Source organism: Perca flavescens, chromosome 24 (assembly GCF_004354835.1).
Source record: "Perca flavescens isolate YP-PL-M2 chromosome 24, PFLA_1.0, whole genome shotgun sequence".
NCBI classification, from domain to species: Eukaryota; Metazoa; Chordata; class Actinopteri; order Perciformes; family Percidae; genus Perca; species Perca flavescens.
This window is the reverse complement of record NC_041354.1, coordinates 6,254,319-6,272,764: the sequence shown is the minus strand read 5'-3', so window position 1 is coordinate 6,272,764 and position 18,446 is coordinate 6,254,319. Positions and strand designations below refer to the sequence as shown.

The 18,446-nt window shown below is 39.1% G+C and overlaps 1 protein-coding gene across 3 annotated transcripts in view; it reads right to left on the bottom strand.

The window, feature by feature from the left end:
* The window catches only part of LOC114550796 (transmembrane protein 163), a 34,971-nt gene that overhangs the window by 7,944 nt on the left and 8,581 nt on the right, over window positions 1-18,446 (bottom strand). For all 3 annotated transcript variants that reach the window (XM_028571675.1, XM_028571673.1, XM_028571674.1), the window contains exons 4-6: window positions 14,228-14,271; window positions 14,033-14,124; window positions 10,777-10,873 (exon numbers count right to left, since the gene is read on the bottom strand). In XM_028571675.1, coding sequence (XP_028427476.1) covers window positions 10,777-10,873; window positions 14,033-14,124; window positions 14,228-14,271 — 233 coding nt within the window. The remainder of the gene's footprint in view (window positions 1-10,776; window positions 10,874-14,032; window positions 14,125-14,227; window positions 14,272-18,446) is intronic.

Sequence of the window (18,446 nt, the reverse complement as noted above, 5' to 3'; positions counted from 1 at the left end):
TTCTCCATTTCTGCATCAGTAAATCTGTGATCGATACCGTGGTCTATTTAAGAAAGCCGTGAACGTGCACTTATCCCAGCTATCTACACCTGGCTTGACATAGCTTCACCGTCTGATCCTGGCTCGGCAAACGTGCAACCGATTAAGCCGGGATCAGCGGATCACACTAAGTCAAGCTGCGCTTTTTCATTTATCCTGGATATCTTCATTCTACTTTTGTGCAACAGGCCCCTGGTCTGAATGTTTACCAATCAGCTCCATTGCACACACAAACAAAAAATAAAATCTGGCAGAGGGCTATTTCACAAAACCAAGATAAGTGATTAAGTTATCCTGGCTGAATTTAGCCTTGACTCGGTTTCACAAAAGCAGAGGCACCTAAGTTACCATGGAGATTTATTCTGCACAGCTAGCCTGCTCCTGACCAGGCTAACAGCCAGGCTAACAGCTAGCCTACTCCTGACCAGGATTTATTCATCCTGGAGCCTTTTCTGTTCACTCAACTGTGGTTTTACCTTATTATTATCAGCCTGCATTAAAATACAACAGGTGCATGTTGCTGTTCATTTAAGTACTGTTATTATTTAAAGTTGTTAAAAAAGTTTAATTTTTTAGAATTATTCATGTGACATTGTTACGGTTATACTGCTGTTTGAAGACTGCTGTTCATATTGTTGTTAGAAGTTTGTTAGAAGGGCAATATACTGTATAAAGTGCTGTACATGTGTGTTTCTATAGTGGATCAATGCACCTTAAATTATTTTAGTTGATTAATTTTTTTGTATTCTTTAACGACTATAATTAGGGAGGATTGTACAATTTTAAGAACATATCCTAATTGTACAATCCTCCCAAATTACAGTCTTAGTTCACTGGACCAATAACTATATATTGTAGACTACTGTACATTCATGTAACAACAGGGAGAGGACACCCCGATAGTTTTTGACCTTATATTTTGCTGGGGGGAAATAACTGATGAATATCACTCTGTTACATTCATGTTTACGATGTGCATGAAATTTATCACTTAATTATCTTCATAGTTTCTAGATTTTAGAGTCCAATTTCTTCAGTGTCTTTCTTTTCTATGTCCATATACATACGAGGGAGCAAAGCATATATATAATATGTAAAGAAGGAAAAAAAAAAAACCTAAAGAATATCGTGACAGATAATAGTGGACCAACTGAATGATAGGCTAGTCTAAAAATGTACATTTACCAACTACTGCTCTTAACTGAAACCATTCAGTGAGTCGCTTGTTGTACACTTTGCATTAAAAGCGAGCAGTGGAAGTTAATATGACTTAGGTAATTTATATTTTAGCCCATGAGAGAGAGAGGGAGAAAGAGTGAAAGAGATATTTATGAATCATATTCTAGCGTTGTAAATTTCCTAACATTAGCTTCTGCTTACTTTTAAAAGGCAAAGAGTACAACAGTTAACTTGTGCAAATGATTAGTAGCCTAATCCTACGTATGATTATGACGGTTTCAATTCAGAGCAGTGGTCATTTAATGTAGATTTTTAGGCTACATACGCATCCACAAGAAGCTGCTGCTCACTCTGTATAAAGTATGAACAATGCATATTCTCCATTGTAGAATCAGTAAATCTGTTATCGACCTTGCGGTCTGTTAAGGAAAGCCGTGAACGTGCATCTATCCAAATTACTTTCGCCTGGCTCAACCTACTACTCCTCCTCAGCCTGGCTTGGCCTTGGTGAAACGCACCAAGCCAGGATGCACAGATTAGACTAGGTCAAGTCTCGCTTTGTCGGTTATCCTGGATTTATAAATTCTGCTTTTGTAAAACAGCCCCCAGGTCTTTAGTTTGATGAGCATGAAGACTACAACTTTGTTTTGGTGGCTAACTGACATTAATTGGTCTCAGAGGACTCTCTCTCTCTCTCTCTCTCTCTCTCTCTCTCTCTCTCTCTCTCACCTAAAAATCAGCTTCACTCACAAACTAGTGAAGCTGATTTTTCTTTTCTCTATCTTTTCCCCTTGTTGGTTTGCTGGTCTTTTCTTTTTTTTGGTTCTTTGTTGGGCTGCGTGCTATCCACTTTATCGGGGAAGCATGTCGGTCCCACGCTGGCAGGGTTTGAGTTCACTCACGCGGCGTAATGCGGTTAATGTTGTCTTGCTATTGGTGAGGTTGTGGGGCATGAGAGCGTGTTATCTGCCTCCAGAATGAATGGTGCCGTTGTGGTGTTTCTTAATAGCGTTAATAAAGTCAATGAAGTTGTCGAACACGGAATAGTCATTGTTGGTGATTTTGTCTCTGTTCTTCCTCTTTCATTGCCAGCTAAAATAGTCACTTTATCAAATGTCCCACCGTTCGTAAATGATGAAATATTGACGCAAGCTTTATCTCGCTATGGAAAATTGGTATCTCCGATCACAAAGATTCCAATCAATTGCGGATCACCGTTGTTGAAACACATTGTTTCGTTCAGGGTTTTCGCTTATATGATTATTCCTGATGATGATGAGCTAGATATGGTGCTCAATTTTCGAATTGACAACTTTGAATATGTTATTTTTGTCACTACCGCGAAATCAAAGTGTTTTGGTTGCGGTAGAACTGGACATTTAATTCGTAACTGTCCTGACAAAGTTTCAGACAGGGAAGCAAACGCAGTGAATGGGAACACTAAAGGAGATGGTGGTGCGGATGGTGGGGCTGACATGGTTGAGGAGGTATTGCCGGGGCCGAGCTCGGTTGTGGCGGTGGCGGCTGTTGCGGCTGCGGGTGTTCCCGGTGAGAGTGTGGTTGTGTTGATTTCGCTGCACTATGAGCACTCGGAGACGATACACACCGCTACACTTTCAGAGGCTAGTGTTGAGGATGTACCGAGCGTGGCACCGGTTTCTGAAGATAGACGTGTTGAACAAATAGAAAGTGAGAATAGTCCAGTGACTCTGAAGGAGGCAGGTGGAATGGATGGTGTGGGGAAAGATTTTTTTTTTTAAAGTACCTTCTAATAAAAGGAAGATAATTGATGAAATGGTTGATGCCAAAATAAGTAAAAGGAGTGTAGTGCAAGAAAATGTGGATCAGGAAACGGAAAGTGATGGGGGGGGGGTCATCTGACTCCAGCATGACACTTTCTCAGGGGGATCTTAGTGGTCGGGAGTATGAACTTCATGATATTAAGTTATTCCTTAGATCAACAAAAAATAAAAGAGGTGTGCGTGTGCAGGAATATTTTCCTGATGTTAAGCAGTTCGTTATTCACAAAGAATTTTAGTTCTATTTCTTATGATGTGGATGAAATAGTAAAAGGTAGGCTTCTAAAAGTAAGAGCTGTTGTTGAAGGTTATGTGTTTGTTTTTATTTGTGTATATGTTCCAACTGCACCAGTTGAAAGAATGTTTTTTTGGACATATGTTCAACTCTACAAAACTGTTGCTCTGAAGACTTCTTGTTCCTGGGTGGCGATTTCAATTGTACTGAGAATAATCTAGATCGGAATCACATGGAGCCTCATCTGGCTTCGCAAAAACGCTTAATTCATATTAGTAAAAAATATGATTTATGTGATATTTGGAGATCTTTAAATGGTAATGATAGACAGTACACTTGGCTTCACACACGTGATAATGTTATATCATTAGCTTGGCTGGACAGACTTTATAGTTTTAATCACCATCTTAGTATTTTCAATAAATCTTATATAACACCAGTAAGTTCCAGATCACAGTATGGTGCACTGTAAGCTTATTTTAAGCTCAATAAAACCAAAAAGCGCCTACTGGCATTTTAATACCAATTTGTTGAGTGATAACTTTTTTAAGGAATAATTTAAGTACTTCTGGAAAGTTCACAGAGCAAAGAAGTCTTCTTTTTCTTCATTGCAACCGTGGTGGGATGTTGGTAAGATACAAATCAGACAGTTTACTCAACAGTATACTCATAACGTTACTAAGGAGTTGACTCGTTCCTTAGAGCTTTTGGAGGGAGAGATAATTGAATTTCAAAATCTGGCACAATCTACCAGCCAGATTCATTATTTAGAAGCCTGTTCAAAGAAGAAAGCTCAGTTAGCGGATCTACTGGGGCATAAAATACAGGGGGCTCTGCTTCGTTCACGCTTTCAAAGCATTGATCACATGGATGCACCGTCCCAATACTTTTTCAATTTGGAAAAAAAGAATGGTCAGAAACGGCTTATTCATGGATTGTGCTCCGAAGATGGAGTATTACTGTCAGATCCTGCTGGTATTTGGGGAAGAGCAGTTAATTTTTATCAAAATCTGTATAGGAGCGAGCTCAAGTCAGAGTGTTCTGTGGACAACATTTTCCTTGACAGCCTACCAAAGGTGTCAGAGGAGGCCAATAAGGGTCTTGAAGGGGTGCTGACCCTGGAAGAGCTTTATAAGGCCCTGCAAAGCATGGAATCTGGGAGGGCCCCAGGAATGGATGGTCTCCTGATTGACTTCTATAAGGCTTTTTGGTTGGAAATGGGTGTAGATCTGCTGGAGGTACTGAAGGACAGCTTGTCGGAGGGCGGGTTGCCGTTGAGTTGCCGAAGAGCGGTGATCACTCTTCTTCCAAAAAAAGGGGACCTCACAGATATAAAGAACTGGCGCCCTGTCTCGCTTCTCTGCAGTGATTATAAAATACTTTCTAAGGCATTGGGAAGCAAATTGGCTGGAGTGTTGGGTCAGGTTATCCATCCGGATCAGACGTATTGTGTCCCTGGTAGATCTATATTTGACAATATTTCTTTAATTCGGGATATTTTCTATGTCTCTGAATTGTTAAATTTGGACTGTGGCTTGTTATCTTTGGATCAGGAGAAGGCATTTGACGGAGTAGAGCACTCATATTTGTGGAGTGCTTTAACAGCTTTTGGTTTTGGCAAAAACTTTATAGATATGATTAGGGTACTCTATTGTGACGTTGAGAGTATGCTGAAAATAAATGGTGGCTTATGTGGTCCTTTTCAGGTTCATAGGGGTATCAGACAAGGTTGCCCCTTGTCTGGAATGTTGTATTCCTTGGCTATTGAGCAATTGCTTCAACAGATAAGAGGTAAATTAAGTGGTTTGGTTTTACCAGTTTGTAATAAAAAAAATTGTTTGTCAGCTTATGCCGATGATATTATGGTTATGATCAACAGGCAAAGTGATGTGCAGATTTTATTTAATTTAATTGAAGAATTTAGACTGTTGTCTTCTGCAAAGGTTAATTGGAAGAAAAGTGATGCTGTATTGATAGGACAATGGGCTGATGGTAAACCTTGCCTTCCTGATGGGTTGTGTTGGGGAAATGGGGGTATAAAATATCTAAGAGTTTATCTAGGGGATGACAGTGTTTTACAAAAAATTTAGAGGGTTTGATGGAAAAAATTAAAGGGCGCTTGGAGAAGTGGAAATGGTTATTACCGAATATGTCCTATAGGGGGAGAACTCTCATTGTCAACAACTTAGTGGCATCTTCACTTTGGCATAGACTGGCATGTGTAGACCCTTCTCCACAGTTTTTAGCGGAAGCTCAAGCTGCTCTTGTGAATTTTTTTTGGGACAAATTGCACGGGATCCCACAAAGTGTTTTATACCTCCCTAAAGATGAGGGTGGGCAAGGTTTGATAAATTTACAAAGTAGAATGGCTGCTTTTCGGTTACAGTTTGTAAAAAGATTACTTGATGGTTCTACAGATTTCAGCTGGCGTGCTGTGAGTTGCACTATTTTGCACACTATTGGGGGTTTCGGACTGGATAAATACCTCTTTTTAATGGATCCAACCAAATTGGATTTATTGGAACTGCTTTCTATCAAAATCTTTTCAAGGTGTGGAGTTTTTTTCGTGTGCACAAGACTGTGAACTCATTCTCTCCACTGGCTCTTGCAGGAACCACTGATATTTGGGGCCCGTTTGGACATTGCTACTTCGTGTTATCTGCCGGGGTTCAGCACCATTTTTCTGCAATCCAAGGTCTTTACTTTGGGACATTTGTTGGCATTTACTGGGCCTCAATTTGAGAAGGTGGATGTCGCATCCAAACATTTACGAATCAGATCTGTTCGTGTATTAACTCGTTTTCTGGTCAAACTTAAAGCATGTTTTACAGTTAAAGAAGAACATTTATTAAGAGACTTTTCTACAGGGGTTTGTTCTCCGGATGTTGAGGACCCTTTTCCGTGTTTGATTATTAAACCCAATCTTGAAGATGGTACAGGTTTTTGGTTGAAATCAGGTGAATCTTTGTTTTTGGATTTCTTGTCAAGTGATGGAAAAAAAACTGTATAGAGCCTGTGTTTTGGTTTTTAATAAGAAAGTGTTAGAAAAGAGAATCGATACACCATGGCGTTCTGTTTTTAAACTGAGAAATGATGTAAAACCTGAATGGAGATCACTATATAAGCCACCATTGTCTAAAAGGTTTGGTGATATACAATGGAGAATTCTCCATGGTGCCATTGATGTCAATTCTTTTATTTCAGTGTTGAATCCAGAAGTTGATTCTGCTTACCCTTTCTGTCCTCAAAGGGAGACTGTTTTTAATGCTTTCATGCATTGTGTTAGATTAGAACCTTTGTTTATGAGATTAGAAGAATTGTTTTTGAGGTTTGATGAAACGTTTTGTATTGAGACCTTTATCTTGGGTTTTAAGTACTTTCGGAAAAACCGTTTCATTTGTCAATTGTTGAATTTCCTTGTAGGGCAAGCAAAAATGGCTATTTACATCAGCAGGAAAAACAGAGTGGAACAAAAATGTAGTGATGATGTGAACGTATGTTTTTTAACTTCGATCAAATCTAGAGTCTTGATTGATTTTTATAAAACTATGAGTGATCTTTCAACTTTTAAACTGATATGGTGCAGTCATGGTGCGTTGTGTGCTGTTTGTGAAGGTGATTTGGTTTCTCTCTCTCTCTCTCTCTCTCTCTCTCTCTCTCAAGCAGCAGCTCATTAACATTTCATAATGAGGAGGAATAGAGGGAGGCTGTGAAAAGTAACCTTATTTCCAGCATCTGCATACTGAGGAGGGCTGGGAGGCATACACAACCTATATATAACTCAAACTGTGATGCACCAGAAAGCAGTCTGGTAGAACCCAACTGTGTGACTGAAGATGAGCAGGTCGACTCAGGAAAAAAAAAACAATCTGTCTGCCTTGCCGCTCCCACAGTCTGCCTTTGTTTCTGCTCTGCCACAGATGAATAGATTGGTTCAATACATCAATAAAGGATTTGAAAACTAATTGAACTTAACATTCTTAATAACAATTTCACACTAAAGCATGTTGCAATAATACCACGGAGTTAGTGTGTATTTTAATTGGAAAGGAAATTTGTAGTATGTAAGAAAGAGTATGTACACAAATAAACACACAAACATCAGATAAATCATGCAGTGTGTCTGACCCGCTCCAATATCCCAATTCCTTGCCCATTTAATAGATAATAAATGTACCTTTTTACATATCTATACTAAAGTGGTTGTTATTATTAGCATCATTATTATTATTATTCTTGTTATCATGTTTCAGAGTTAAAGGAGCAGTGCGTAAGATTTAGAGGGATCTATTGGCAACAATGGAATAGAACATTCATGATAGAATAAGCCCTTCATATCTACTTATGGAGCGGGTCCTCTTCAACGGAGCCCGCCATGTTTCTAGAGTAGCACGGACAAACCAAACACTGGCTCTAGAGAGGGCCTTTCATGTTTTTACATTACCTGAAGGCCACCGTAAGTTCTACTTCACGCTTGGAAAGGGTGGGTGAGGGAAGGGGACTACACACTGCTCCTTTAATAGTATGCTGTTTAGAATGAATAGAACAGTTCCAATTATGCAGTTTTTTGATTATATGTAATGCCAGCAGCAAAACATGCTGTAATTTGAAGTACATTGTGTTATTTTTTGTGAAATGTAATTCAAAATCTGTATTGTTATTTAACAGTATTTGATCAACTATCAGATCAGATGTGTCAATTTATTTTATTCTTCAATGGGTCATATATTAGCAAGCTAACGTTAGTTAAGCTAGTTAGTTCAGTCAGCTATGCAACAGTTACACCCTTTTATATACAGTCTATGGTTACACCTAGCGGTTACTGAGTGTACTGTATTAATTTAGTGATACGTAAATCACCACTTAGTCAACACTTAAATTATAACTAAAGTTTGATCATAACCTGAGCCGATCTTAGAAAAGTTAATCCGTATACTCATTCAATCTTTAATAAAACAGCTTACTTAAGGTTTTCCTCTGGGGAATGTGATTAAAAGTATATTTTAAAAATTGGATGTAAGCTGTGTACTTTTTCTATGAGATAAGTTTAACTTGTGTCATGCTGTAGTGTGATACAGCACAGATGTCCAGCTTTTAAGATCATGTACTCTTTTTTTTTTTTTTTTTTTTTTAGATAACTTCACACAACTAAAAGAAACAGCCTGGGAGCTGTAGATTAGATACAGCTCATTCTATAATGGCTGTAATCACGCATTTAGGCTAAAACAGACGGCAACAATTATTTTCTATTTTCAAAACTACATCAGTGTGAATTAGATCACAGAGCTAAAGTATAAAGAGGCAGTGAAGGGCCTGAATAATCTCTCAACAGTAATTCAGCTAACCAAAGCATAATGTTTCCATATTTAATCATCATCATCATTACGTTCAGGTCCTCGACTGCATTTCTACAGGGATGACTATTGCCTGGCAACAGGGTAATAAAACTATTTCAGGAGATGTGAAAGCTCCTGAGTATTCACACCTGAGATTTGTGACATTCTTCATCCAGCAGCAGCAACACTGTTACACCTCTGTCACACACACAATCATATACATACAGTACACACAGAAGAAAAACAAACCTAATTGAATGTAGAGGCTGAAAATCATCTTTTTGTGAAAACCAATTAAAGCTGCTGAACAATCATTTCTCGTTTTCAGTCCAGCTTGTCTTGAGGTGAAAATTGATCCGCCTTTCTCCAAGCTGGGTTGTTTGTTTGGGAACTGAAATGATCTCATATTAAATGAAAACATTTTGCTTGGTGTTAGACAAAAATAACATTTGATCTGATTTTCAGCTCATTACTATGAGCAATGACAGTATTTTCTTATTTCATATGAGAGATTTCTGCATTTGTTTTTCTTTGAAGAAGAGCTTTGCTAAAGCAAAATGTTGCCTGTTTATTCCAGCTTGTTATAGGCTGCGTTATTGTGCACTTGACACAAACGGGGACCTGTTCCTATTAAAATCTGCACACATTTTGATGCTAAGCTTACAGTTTCTTTCCCTAATGAAAATTCTTCTTAACTGTTGCTCAGAGGGATCTATGCATCTTTGTGCCCTTTCAATTGTCAGTCTGGTTGAACCATTGTGCACCCTTCATACAAAATAACAACATTTGTAAAGAGGCCTATCTAAAACCTAAAAGCATTAAAGACCATTTAAAAATATAGAGTGGTCCTCTCAGACATGTGACAGTACACAATCAAGCTTTTGTGTTAGGGGATTCCCAACTTTTGAAGGGCAGTATGTTGTCAAAACTACTTACCATTTTAGAAAAATACATATTAAAACAATACAATATTTAAGCCAACTTTTCAGGGGCTTCAGGGACATTTGTTCTGAAAAACATAGTGGGACATAAGTCTTTCTAATACTTTTTTTGTATTTGAATGTGACAATGGATAATGAATGATTTTCATAATTCCAAATATCGATTAATGCTAATAGATTGAATAAAATGTGACAATTGTAGCAGACTGGACAAGAGCAAAGATGCACATTTACAAATTGTACTCTTTGTCCTGAATCTGCATGACCTCACACCAGTTAACTTAATAAGAATATGAAATATACTGTTACAGTCAAATATGAATAAAGCAATATAGCAGTTTGACAAGATAACCTAATGCACCGCAGCCTCGAGATATAAAATTAAAATAAACTTAATCATCCAGACGTGATTTGTGATTTTTCCAGAGCCCAAACTCTCCATCTGTTCAGAAACAACACTGAGCTGCTTCTCTTTATTGCTTGGCCTCAGTCGGGCCTGAAACACCAACCCTCCAGTGACCAGCACCACGTGACGGCCATCTTATTAGATGTTCTGCCAGTTCAAATGGAAAGACAGAATCAGCCACGTTACGTCAGCAGCTTCATGTAAATTACGGCATGCATGTTGTTTGTCTTGGACGCTGAGAAGTACATGCAGATTTTGAGAGGATATCAATTGAGAAAGGCACAAAGTCAATAGTAGGGCTTTTTTGGGATTCTGAGAGAAATCCTTGTCTCTGGCAGACTGGTGGTATTACAGCGGGGAGAGCAGACAAGTCCTGGCTGGACAAAGTGTTTGTGACTATCTGGCCAAGCCTTAAAAATAGCCTGAAATTCCACTAAAAGAATCTGATTATACACCAAATGTTTGGCTTAAATTCTGCACCCTGACTCCAGTGAGATGGACGAAACTGTTAAGTGACCCAGCTTGACTGTTCAGCTGACAGTAATACAGCTGTCAGTGTACTACAGAATGTTAATGTGTTTAGGGTTAAATGGATAACATAATCTGGCCCATATGGTGGATGCTTTAATCCAAAGATCTCCCCCATCTCCAGTTGGAATCAAATTCTGACCCCTGCACCACAGTCAGAGTCATTTCATGCATACTGACATTTAGTGTTAGATGACATATAGGACAAAAACATGTGGTAGTAAACTCTAATTAAGTATTATCTACATTTTCATCCAGTCTTTGCAGCTCTGTTTGAATCCGGCTTTTGTATTGGTAGTTGATAAATTCTTACCACTTCAGGTAGCAGCTTGGTGGCCAGGTCATGCATGGCCTTACCCATAATGCACAAGGAGGACAGGATGAAAATCACGCCCAGGATAACACAGGCTCTGCAGGGGGAAAGAGACAAAGGAAAACTGTGGTGACGAGTACATTACTAACTACACAAACGCACATTACAGTGCCAGTTCCAAGTTGGATGGTGTGAGCCAGTAGAGCTGTGGTGGCTGTCTATCAAAGTACATGTATTGCCAGCAGTGTTGCTGACAGTCAGCAGTAACCTACTGCTGTATTTTAGCACCATTCAGTGTCACCAGAGACAAAATGAGAACACCTTACGCTGAGAAAAAGATAGCTAAACCTAAAATGTTCCTGTGACCCCAAATAAATTCAGAATCACGACGTACAGAGCAAAGATGCTCTGTGAAGACTTAGTTAGAAGCAGCAGATGTCCTTTAAAAACCTTTATCTAATTAATAACGTCTCGAAGGAGACAAAAAACAACTGGGGCATATGCCTTTGTCACGCATGGCTACCAATGTGCGTTCAATTCTGAAGGCTGCTCTCGAACCACCCTTTGTGTCTTGGGTTTTGACCGGATAAGGTAACCAAGGCAACACCCAACATCACTCTTGGAAGTCAACAGCAGGACACACACACACACACACACACACACACACACACACACACACACACACAGCCAGGTACACTAACAGGCCCCCTGTTGTTTCTTGCACACAGTGTAAACATGACACAGTGTCTCTGAGCTGCTGTTGGCTCCACAACAAAAACAGCAAAGAGACCAGCGAAGGTTTTCAGCAAAACACAGCTTCTGTTTCAATACATCCATCATATCACATATGGATGTCAATTCATTTTAATGTCAATACCGCCACAACAACAGCATCTCATTCTAACATTTGCCACAGTCATGTAAATTAAAAAATGAAGGTGTTGTTGTTTAGAAGGGCTCCGTGTTTCATTTGGGAGCAAAACTCTCTAATTTGTCTTGTTTTGACATCTCAAGCTTGTTACCTTGGCAACTGGTCTGTAAACCGGGCATCACTATTCAGCCGTATCTCCTCTATCAAACACAGACAGACACAAAACTGAAGAATTCTAATATTGAATCCCCAGTTGTCAGTAGTTTTCTCACTAGCTGTCTAACAAACCCACACAAAACAGCTGGAAGTGCAGATCAGAAACACAATGCTAAAATATGTGTGTGAGTGTTAGTTCATGTATGTGGTTATATATGTGTGTACGTCTATTTAAGTACTTGTGGATGCATGTGTGTGCGCTTGCAGGTAATTCTCACTTTTCTGAGTTTCAGACCATTCATGGATATATCTGTGTTTACAGTTGTATACAGTGTGTGTGTGTGTGTGTGTGTGTGTGTGTGATCAAGGAGGAAGTCTAAGAAAACACACGCAAATAGACAAAACAAGCAAATTAAGAAATCATCTTCATTCATTTGACAACACATGCGCAGCATTTAGCAAACACACTGCAAATACACACAACACAACCACATACACACACACACTGCAAATACAAAAACGAGGCAAAATGAAAAGTGTTCTACTTTTCCGTAACATATATGGGCTAACTAGTGTTAGCTAGCAAGCGCTTGTAGAAGTCAGTCTCTAACACGGTAGCTACGTAAACCTGTTGCTATTTTATAATAATGTTGTCGTGACCCTCTAGAGGTATGGATAACTTCCATTGTGTAAACTGGATGCAGCGTTTTTCTGTTGCATTTGTTTTCGGGGTTTTTGTGCTTTTTATTTTGCATCGTTTCGGTATTTGCTACGCGTTTGGTTGTGCTGTGTATACTTCCAGAGCGTTTGCTAAATGCTGCGCATGTAACGTCAAATAAATAAAGAAGTTTTCTTAATTTGCTTGGGTTTTGTCTATTTGCATATCTTTTTTTAGATGCAGTGTGTTTGCCCCTGTCAGACACCGTAGATTGGCCTAGCTTAGCATAAACTGTAAAAGGGAAAACAGTTAGCAACTACCAACATACCAACTATTTTTGGTAGAGTTACTTGCTAACTATTTCTTGATTGGGAAATGTACTTTTCTGATTGCACTAACTGGTATTTTATTGTTTGTAACATGTCAGATATTTGAATCGACGGTTGAATTTATGTCTTTTTCTGTCTGTGTTACTACCTAATCTCCAGAGGACGGGATCTCATCTGTCGTCTCCACAGCAATTAGCAGTCGCTCCTCTGTGTGTGTGTGTGTGTGTGTGTGCACGTGCTGGGACTGAATGATCAGGAACAGATGATGGTTATTTTTTAAATTAATTGATTGTGTATCTTCTCTGGTAATGTTAAAACTCATTGAATAGAGCAGAACATAAATAAAATGACTTTCAGAAAAAAAACTGCCTTTAACTCGCGTTTCTTTTTTTCCTCTTTCGATCGCCTGCTTGATGCCAGCACCCTGACCATTCAACAGGCCCACCTGACCTTCACACACACACACCATTCTCAGCCAGGTACAGATAAGACATGAGGCGCCTGTCTGTGATCGGTCCCAGTGGGCCGAGGCTGACAAAGCTGAAGAGACCCTTTATCTGACACACTCCTCTACAGGACAAAGCAGACCACACACACACACACACACACACACACACACACACACACACACACACACACACACACACACACACACACACACACACACACACACACACACACACACACACACACACACACACACACACACTTCATCACTTGTCTGGGTTTGTTTGGTCATAGATGGAACTAAACCATCTGGGCAAGCCAACAAAAGCTTAAACAACTGCAGGGTGTGCTACAAGAAGTGTTCTTAATATTTGATTTTAAGACTAAAAAAAATATATACAAAAACAAGAGGTCAAAATGCCACTATTCCTGCCTAAGCATTGATTTTAAAAAAAATTAACTTAATGATAACCTGCAAGATGCATATCATATTTGTTCACTTTCATTTGGGTGGCTAACACTTACACTAAGACAATTAAACGCAAGGGATTTTTCCAGGGAAAGATCTGTTTAACACTGTAGGTGTTCAGAACACCAAACAGGAATGTTTTAGTTACATTTGGTGCAAGCCATCACAGCATTACCTATTTTTAATGTAACATTCTAGTGATGTTAATGCCACAAGTTTATATAATAATAAACTTTTGAAGGCATTTTTAAGTGTGGACTCAAAATGGATTTTTGATTTTGAACCAGGTTTGATATATGATCTGAGTGAACGGTGTTTGTACTTACATGTATTCGCGGTGTGCTGAGTGGACGGCTGCAGCGTTGCTGTACCGCCAGAGTACAATGACAGAGGACAACACATCCAGCGTGGCATCAAACTGCAGAGTGAAAACATAAAGCAGATGTTTTATATTCTCTTTACGACAGCATACGGTGTTAGCCATCGTAGCTTTAGTAAAGTGGAGGCTACAGTCGACTTACAGCAAATCCAAAAGCTGAAGCACTGTGGCGCATGATGGAAACAGCTGCAAAGAAAACAGAGAGAGACTGAACAACAAGTAACTGATACAATGTGCTTTCAAAACATATTATATTGATCATATATGATTATCATATAAGTCCAAAGGTGCATTATTGTGAGGAATTGCGGTTCTAGTTATTAAGAAACAAGTAAGATGCATTTTGTTGACTTAAACGATTTGGTTATCGGCATATTATGTGCCTGTTTTGGCCAAATGATAATAAGCCATATGTAATGGCAGGCAATGAGAGGAGAAGGAAGGAGAGACAAAAGGGAGAAAGATGCAGAAAGATAGAGGGGAGGAATCCTCTCCTCTCTTCCCAGGTTTATTTTTAGCGACACTCACTGGGGGCCAGAAACTCGCCTCAGCCCTGCATGCAGAAACACAGCATTGTGTGGTATCTCTTTCTCTGTGCTTCCCCTTTAGTCGCTCATTTTCTTTCTGCAAGGATAGCGAAATAATGATTCCTTCCATCTTTTATCTCCCCATTCCCTCCCATTTTCTTCATCGTCCTTCATCCAAACCTTCCTTCATCGACTCTTCCTTCATCGACACTTCCCCAGCCCAAAATAAAAACAGAAATGAGCGCTGCATTTACATGCTTTTGCAAAGTACGTCATATTAATGGCAAAGAAGCTCAGAAATAGAGGTTAAAGGGAAACAGTTGGTAACATTTCCATCTAGAAGCTGAATACTTAAGATTGTTATCTCCCCAACTTCAGTATGTAGCTCAACTTCAGATTTTCACAAATTAAAGGTTTGGGCTCAAATTGAAACAAACAGCATTTTAACTCTCCCTGAGTCAATTTAAGCAAATTTGGACTAGCAGAAACACTTTGCAACCATGCAGAGTTACAGAAATATTTTTTTATACAGTTTTATACATTTGTTTCAATGTGCTATTTAGCTACATGTTATATGTGTAGCCAGCACAGAACAACCAATTTCACTTGACAACTAGGGCTGGGCACCGAACAGTGATACTTTTATGGCACCGGAAAAAATATTTATCTTTCGGTGCCAAAAGCGTCTGAGCGCGTAAGCGCAAGCTTATCCGTCCTGTCTGCATATTAACAGAGAGTGGAGCTCCGACACACACACACACACACACACACACACACACACACACACACACACACACACACACACACACACACACACACACACACACACACACACACACACACACAGTGGTTACAGTTTATTTAAACTTTACACAGACAGTGTTTGCTGCGATATGATATTAATGGAGAAGTGAAAGCGGTCGCAGTGCTGTTGATGTTACACTTCCTCTGAGACAAGCAGGCACAACAGTGGTTTCTCTGCCCTGGGGACTGACTGAGTGACAGGCTGAGGTTGTAAGGCAAGAAAACTTTACTTCTACAGCACCTTTCAGCAACAAGGAAATTCAATGACATTCCTTTGCACTTAAGTTAGTTCTCCATTAGTTCAATGTTGACAACAAGGCAATCACCAAGTTTATTGTTAAAGCTTTATGTCATTATGCAGTTTGCACTAAAAAGTCTTTGTTGTTTACATTCCTTTGCATTTTAGTTAGTTCAATATTAGCCTGTACACAATGTCATTTGTTTATTTATTTATTTATTATTAATAATATGTTCATGTTGTGGCAAAAAGGTTTCTCTTTTTTTTGTTAATTTTTAAAGTTCAGATTGATACCAATCCTGAGTATCTGACTGGCTCACCCCTATCCAAAAGCACAACCAGTGTTATTAATGTTACTCTGAGTGAGCAGTGTTACCAGAATTTTTTAATTTTGATAACCGTTTTGATTCACAATTAAGGTGGAAAATAAAAGTTTTGTGTTTAATGCATTTTTGTTGATGTTGAAATGGATTTTAAAACATATAGTATCGAAAAAAGTATCGTTGAGGAACCGGCATCGAAACTGAGGTATCGAAATTGGCACCGGATCGAAAGATTTTGAACGATGCCCAGCCCTATTGACAACCATCACTATCAACAGAATGGCATCACTTACAAGAAAGCACACTGTGCTGAACTAGAACTGGAAGACTGGGTCAAACTGCACATATCGCCCACATTAGTGCCTAACATTACCATCATCACCAAAGGTCAACAGAAAACATGTGGCACACACATTAACGATGACACAACACAATACGTTAAATTGCCCACACTAAGGTCCTTAATGTTAATTGGCAGCTTATATATCAATTTAAAGAACTGTACTCACTGGTCACAGCGGGAACACTGTTTTTTGTGATTATTTGCAAAATGGTATGCAATATGGCGCTTTGCCAGATGAAGTTCATCAGACAGATTATAGTTACCTATGTTTTTCTGCATCTGTCAACTTCTAACCTCACTTGTTTTAACTAAACAACAAATCGATCCATAACATCCCACAGAACAAACACTTGGGTTTTTTTTACTCCTGGCTAACGTGTAGTTAGCGTTAGCTGATTCATCCAAACTTTGCTAGTGCTCTGATACAGTTTCTCTCTCTGACGCACGAGGTCTGAGCAACCAATCAAAAGACTTGAAGTTACTACAATTATTTATATTTCTTTCATAGAAATGTTTGATTAAAATGTATATTTAATTAAATTTATGAAATGGGAGAACATTTTTTTACGGGGTGCTTGGGGGTGCAGGGACCTCGAGCGCCCCTGTCGCGCCTGCTATTTAAATTTTCCATTTTTCATTTGCCCTTCAATTAATTTAAAAAGAAGATGTTTAAAAAGCAAAAAAAGGTTTGGGCGTTAAAAGTTAAAATTTGATTGATTTTGACTTCAATGTGATGTCCAGATGTTTCTATTCATGTGAAGACCTCGTTATCTGGTAAATATAGTTAGAGGACTGTAAAACTAGTGAAAAAAAAGATAGTTTAACTTCTGTTATTTAACTATCAATCATCACATAGTGTACATATAGTACATCATATAGTGTATGTATACTGTATGAAGCATATGAAATGAAAACAGATCACACAAAGAACATCGCATGGCTGATGTGTTCTTTAAAACATCCAGGGTGGAGATATTCTTCTTGTCAAAAGAAATGTCAAACCCTGTGTGCCTCGGCTCTTAGTGTGGTAACAGACATATGATACAGCAAATAAAACTTGACAGCTGTTCAAATTAAGGTAAATAGAGAGGGAGGGACACACATCAAAAATCTGCCAGCACTGAAATAACAAGGGAAATGTAGCAGGCACATTAGGGTTACTTCTTTTGTTTACATGTGAAGGGTTTGGACACACCAACTGAGCATGTATGTATAACACAAGTACATATGGCAGGGCTAATATATAACTTTACAAAGCCATCTACTATAATCATCAAGGGAGCATAATTGTACATTCAAGTACCGGTAAAACACTGAATCGACAGCTTGTAGTTAAATTCTTCAGATAGCTGAAAATACGTTTGCTTTCATGCAATTTTATGCAAGTTATTAAAAGGTCTCATTTGGAATGGAAACCCCACAGATCTGCCCGTAACATTATGAGATGGTGATCCCAATCCAGAAATGTATGCTCCTCCTCCCTCAGCCCCTCTTTCTTTCCCGTTTCTCCTCCTAGCTCCTTCATTAGGAGCAGAAAGAAGAAATTGTGTGTAAATGAAGCTGCTGCGGCTCTGCAGTCGTCAAAGCTGAGCCCAACGATGGCTAATTGGCTCTCAAGAAAGCTATGTGGGTGTTATCACATCAGGGTAACACACAACACACACACACCTCGTCTTTCTGCCCCCCCCCCCCCCCCCTTCCTTGTCACATCTGACAAGAGAAGCAGGAGCACAGAAGATAAAACACCATCTGAGCTCTGCCGGTTTATTGGCTGATTCTGGAGCTAAATTATGCATATCAGTGAAAAACTTTACTGTCAAGGTTGTTTTTACAGTTGGACTGATGGTGTTTGTCTTGCTGTGCTTATATAGCAATGCACATGCCTTGTTATTAAAGCAGCAGTGAGGGCTCTATTACATTTTATTCAACTAAGTTCTACTCTGCCCATTTCATTCTAGGAAGGATTGTAGAACACAACACATTTGCTGGATGTGACATTGTGGGTCACAAAAACGCAAACTCTGCCAACAAATCTGCTTCTATTTATCCAAACACAACAGTTCAGACTGAAATTGGCTGCTGTGGTTGCTGCTAGGGGTGGGGTGGGGAGAATCGATGCAGCATAG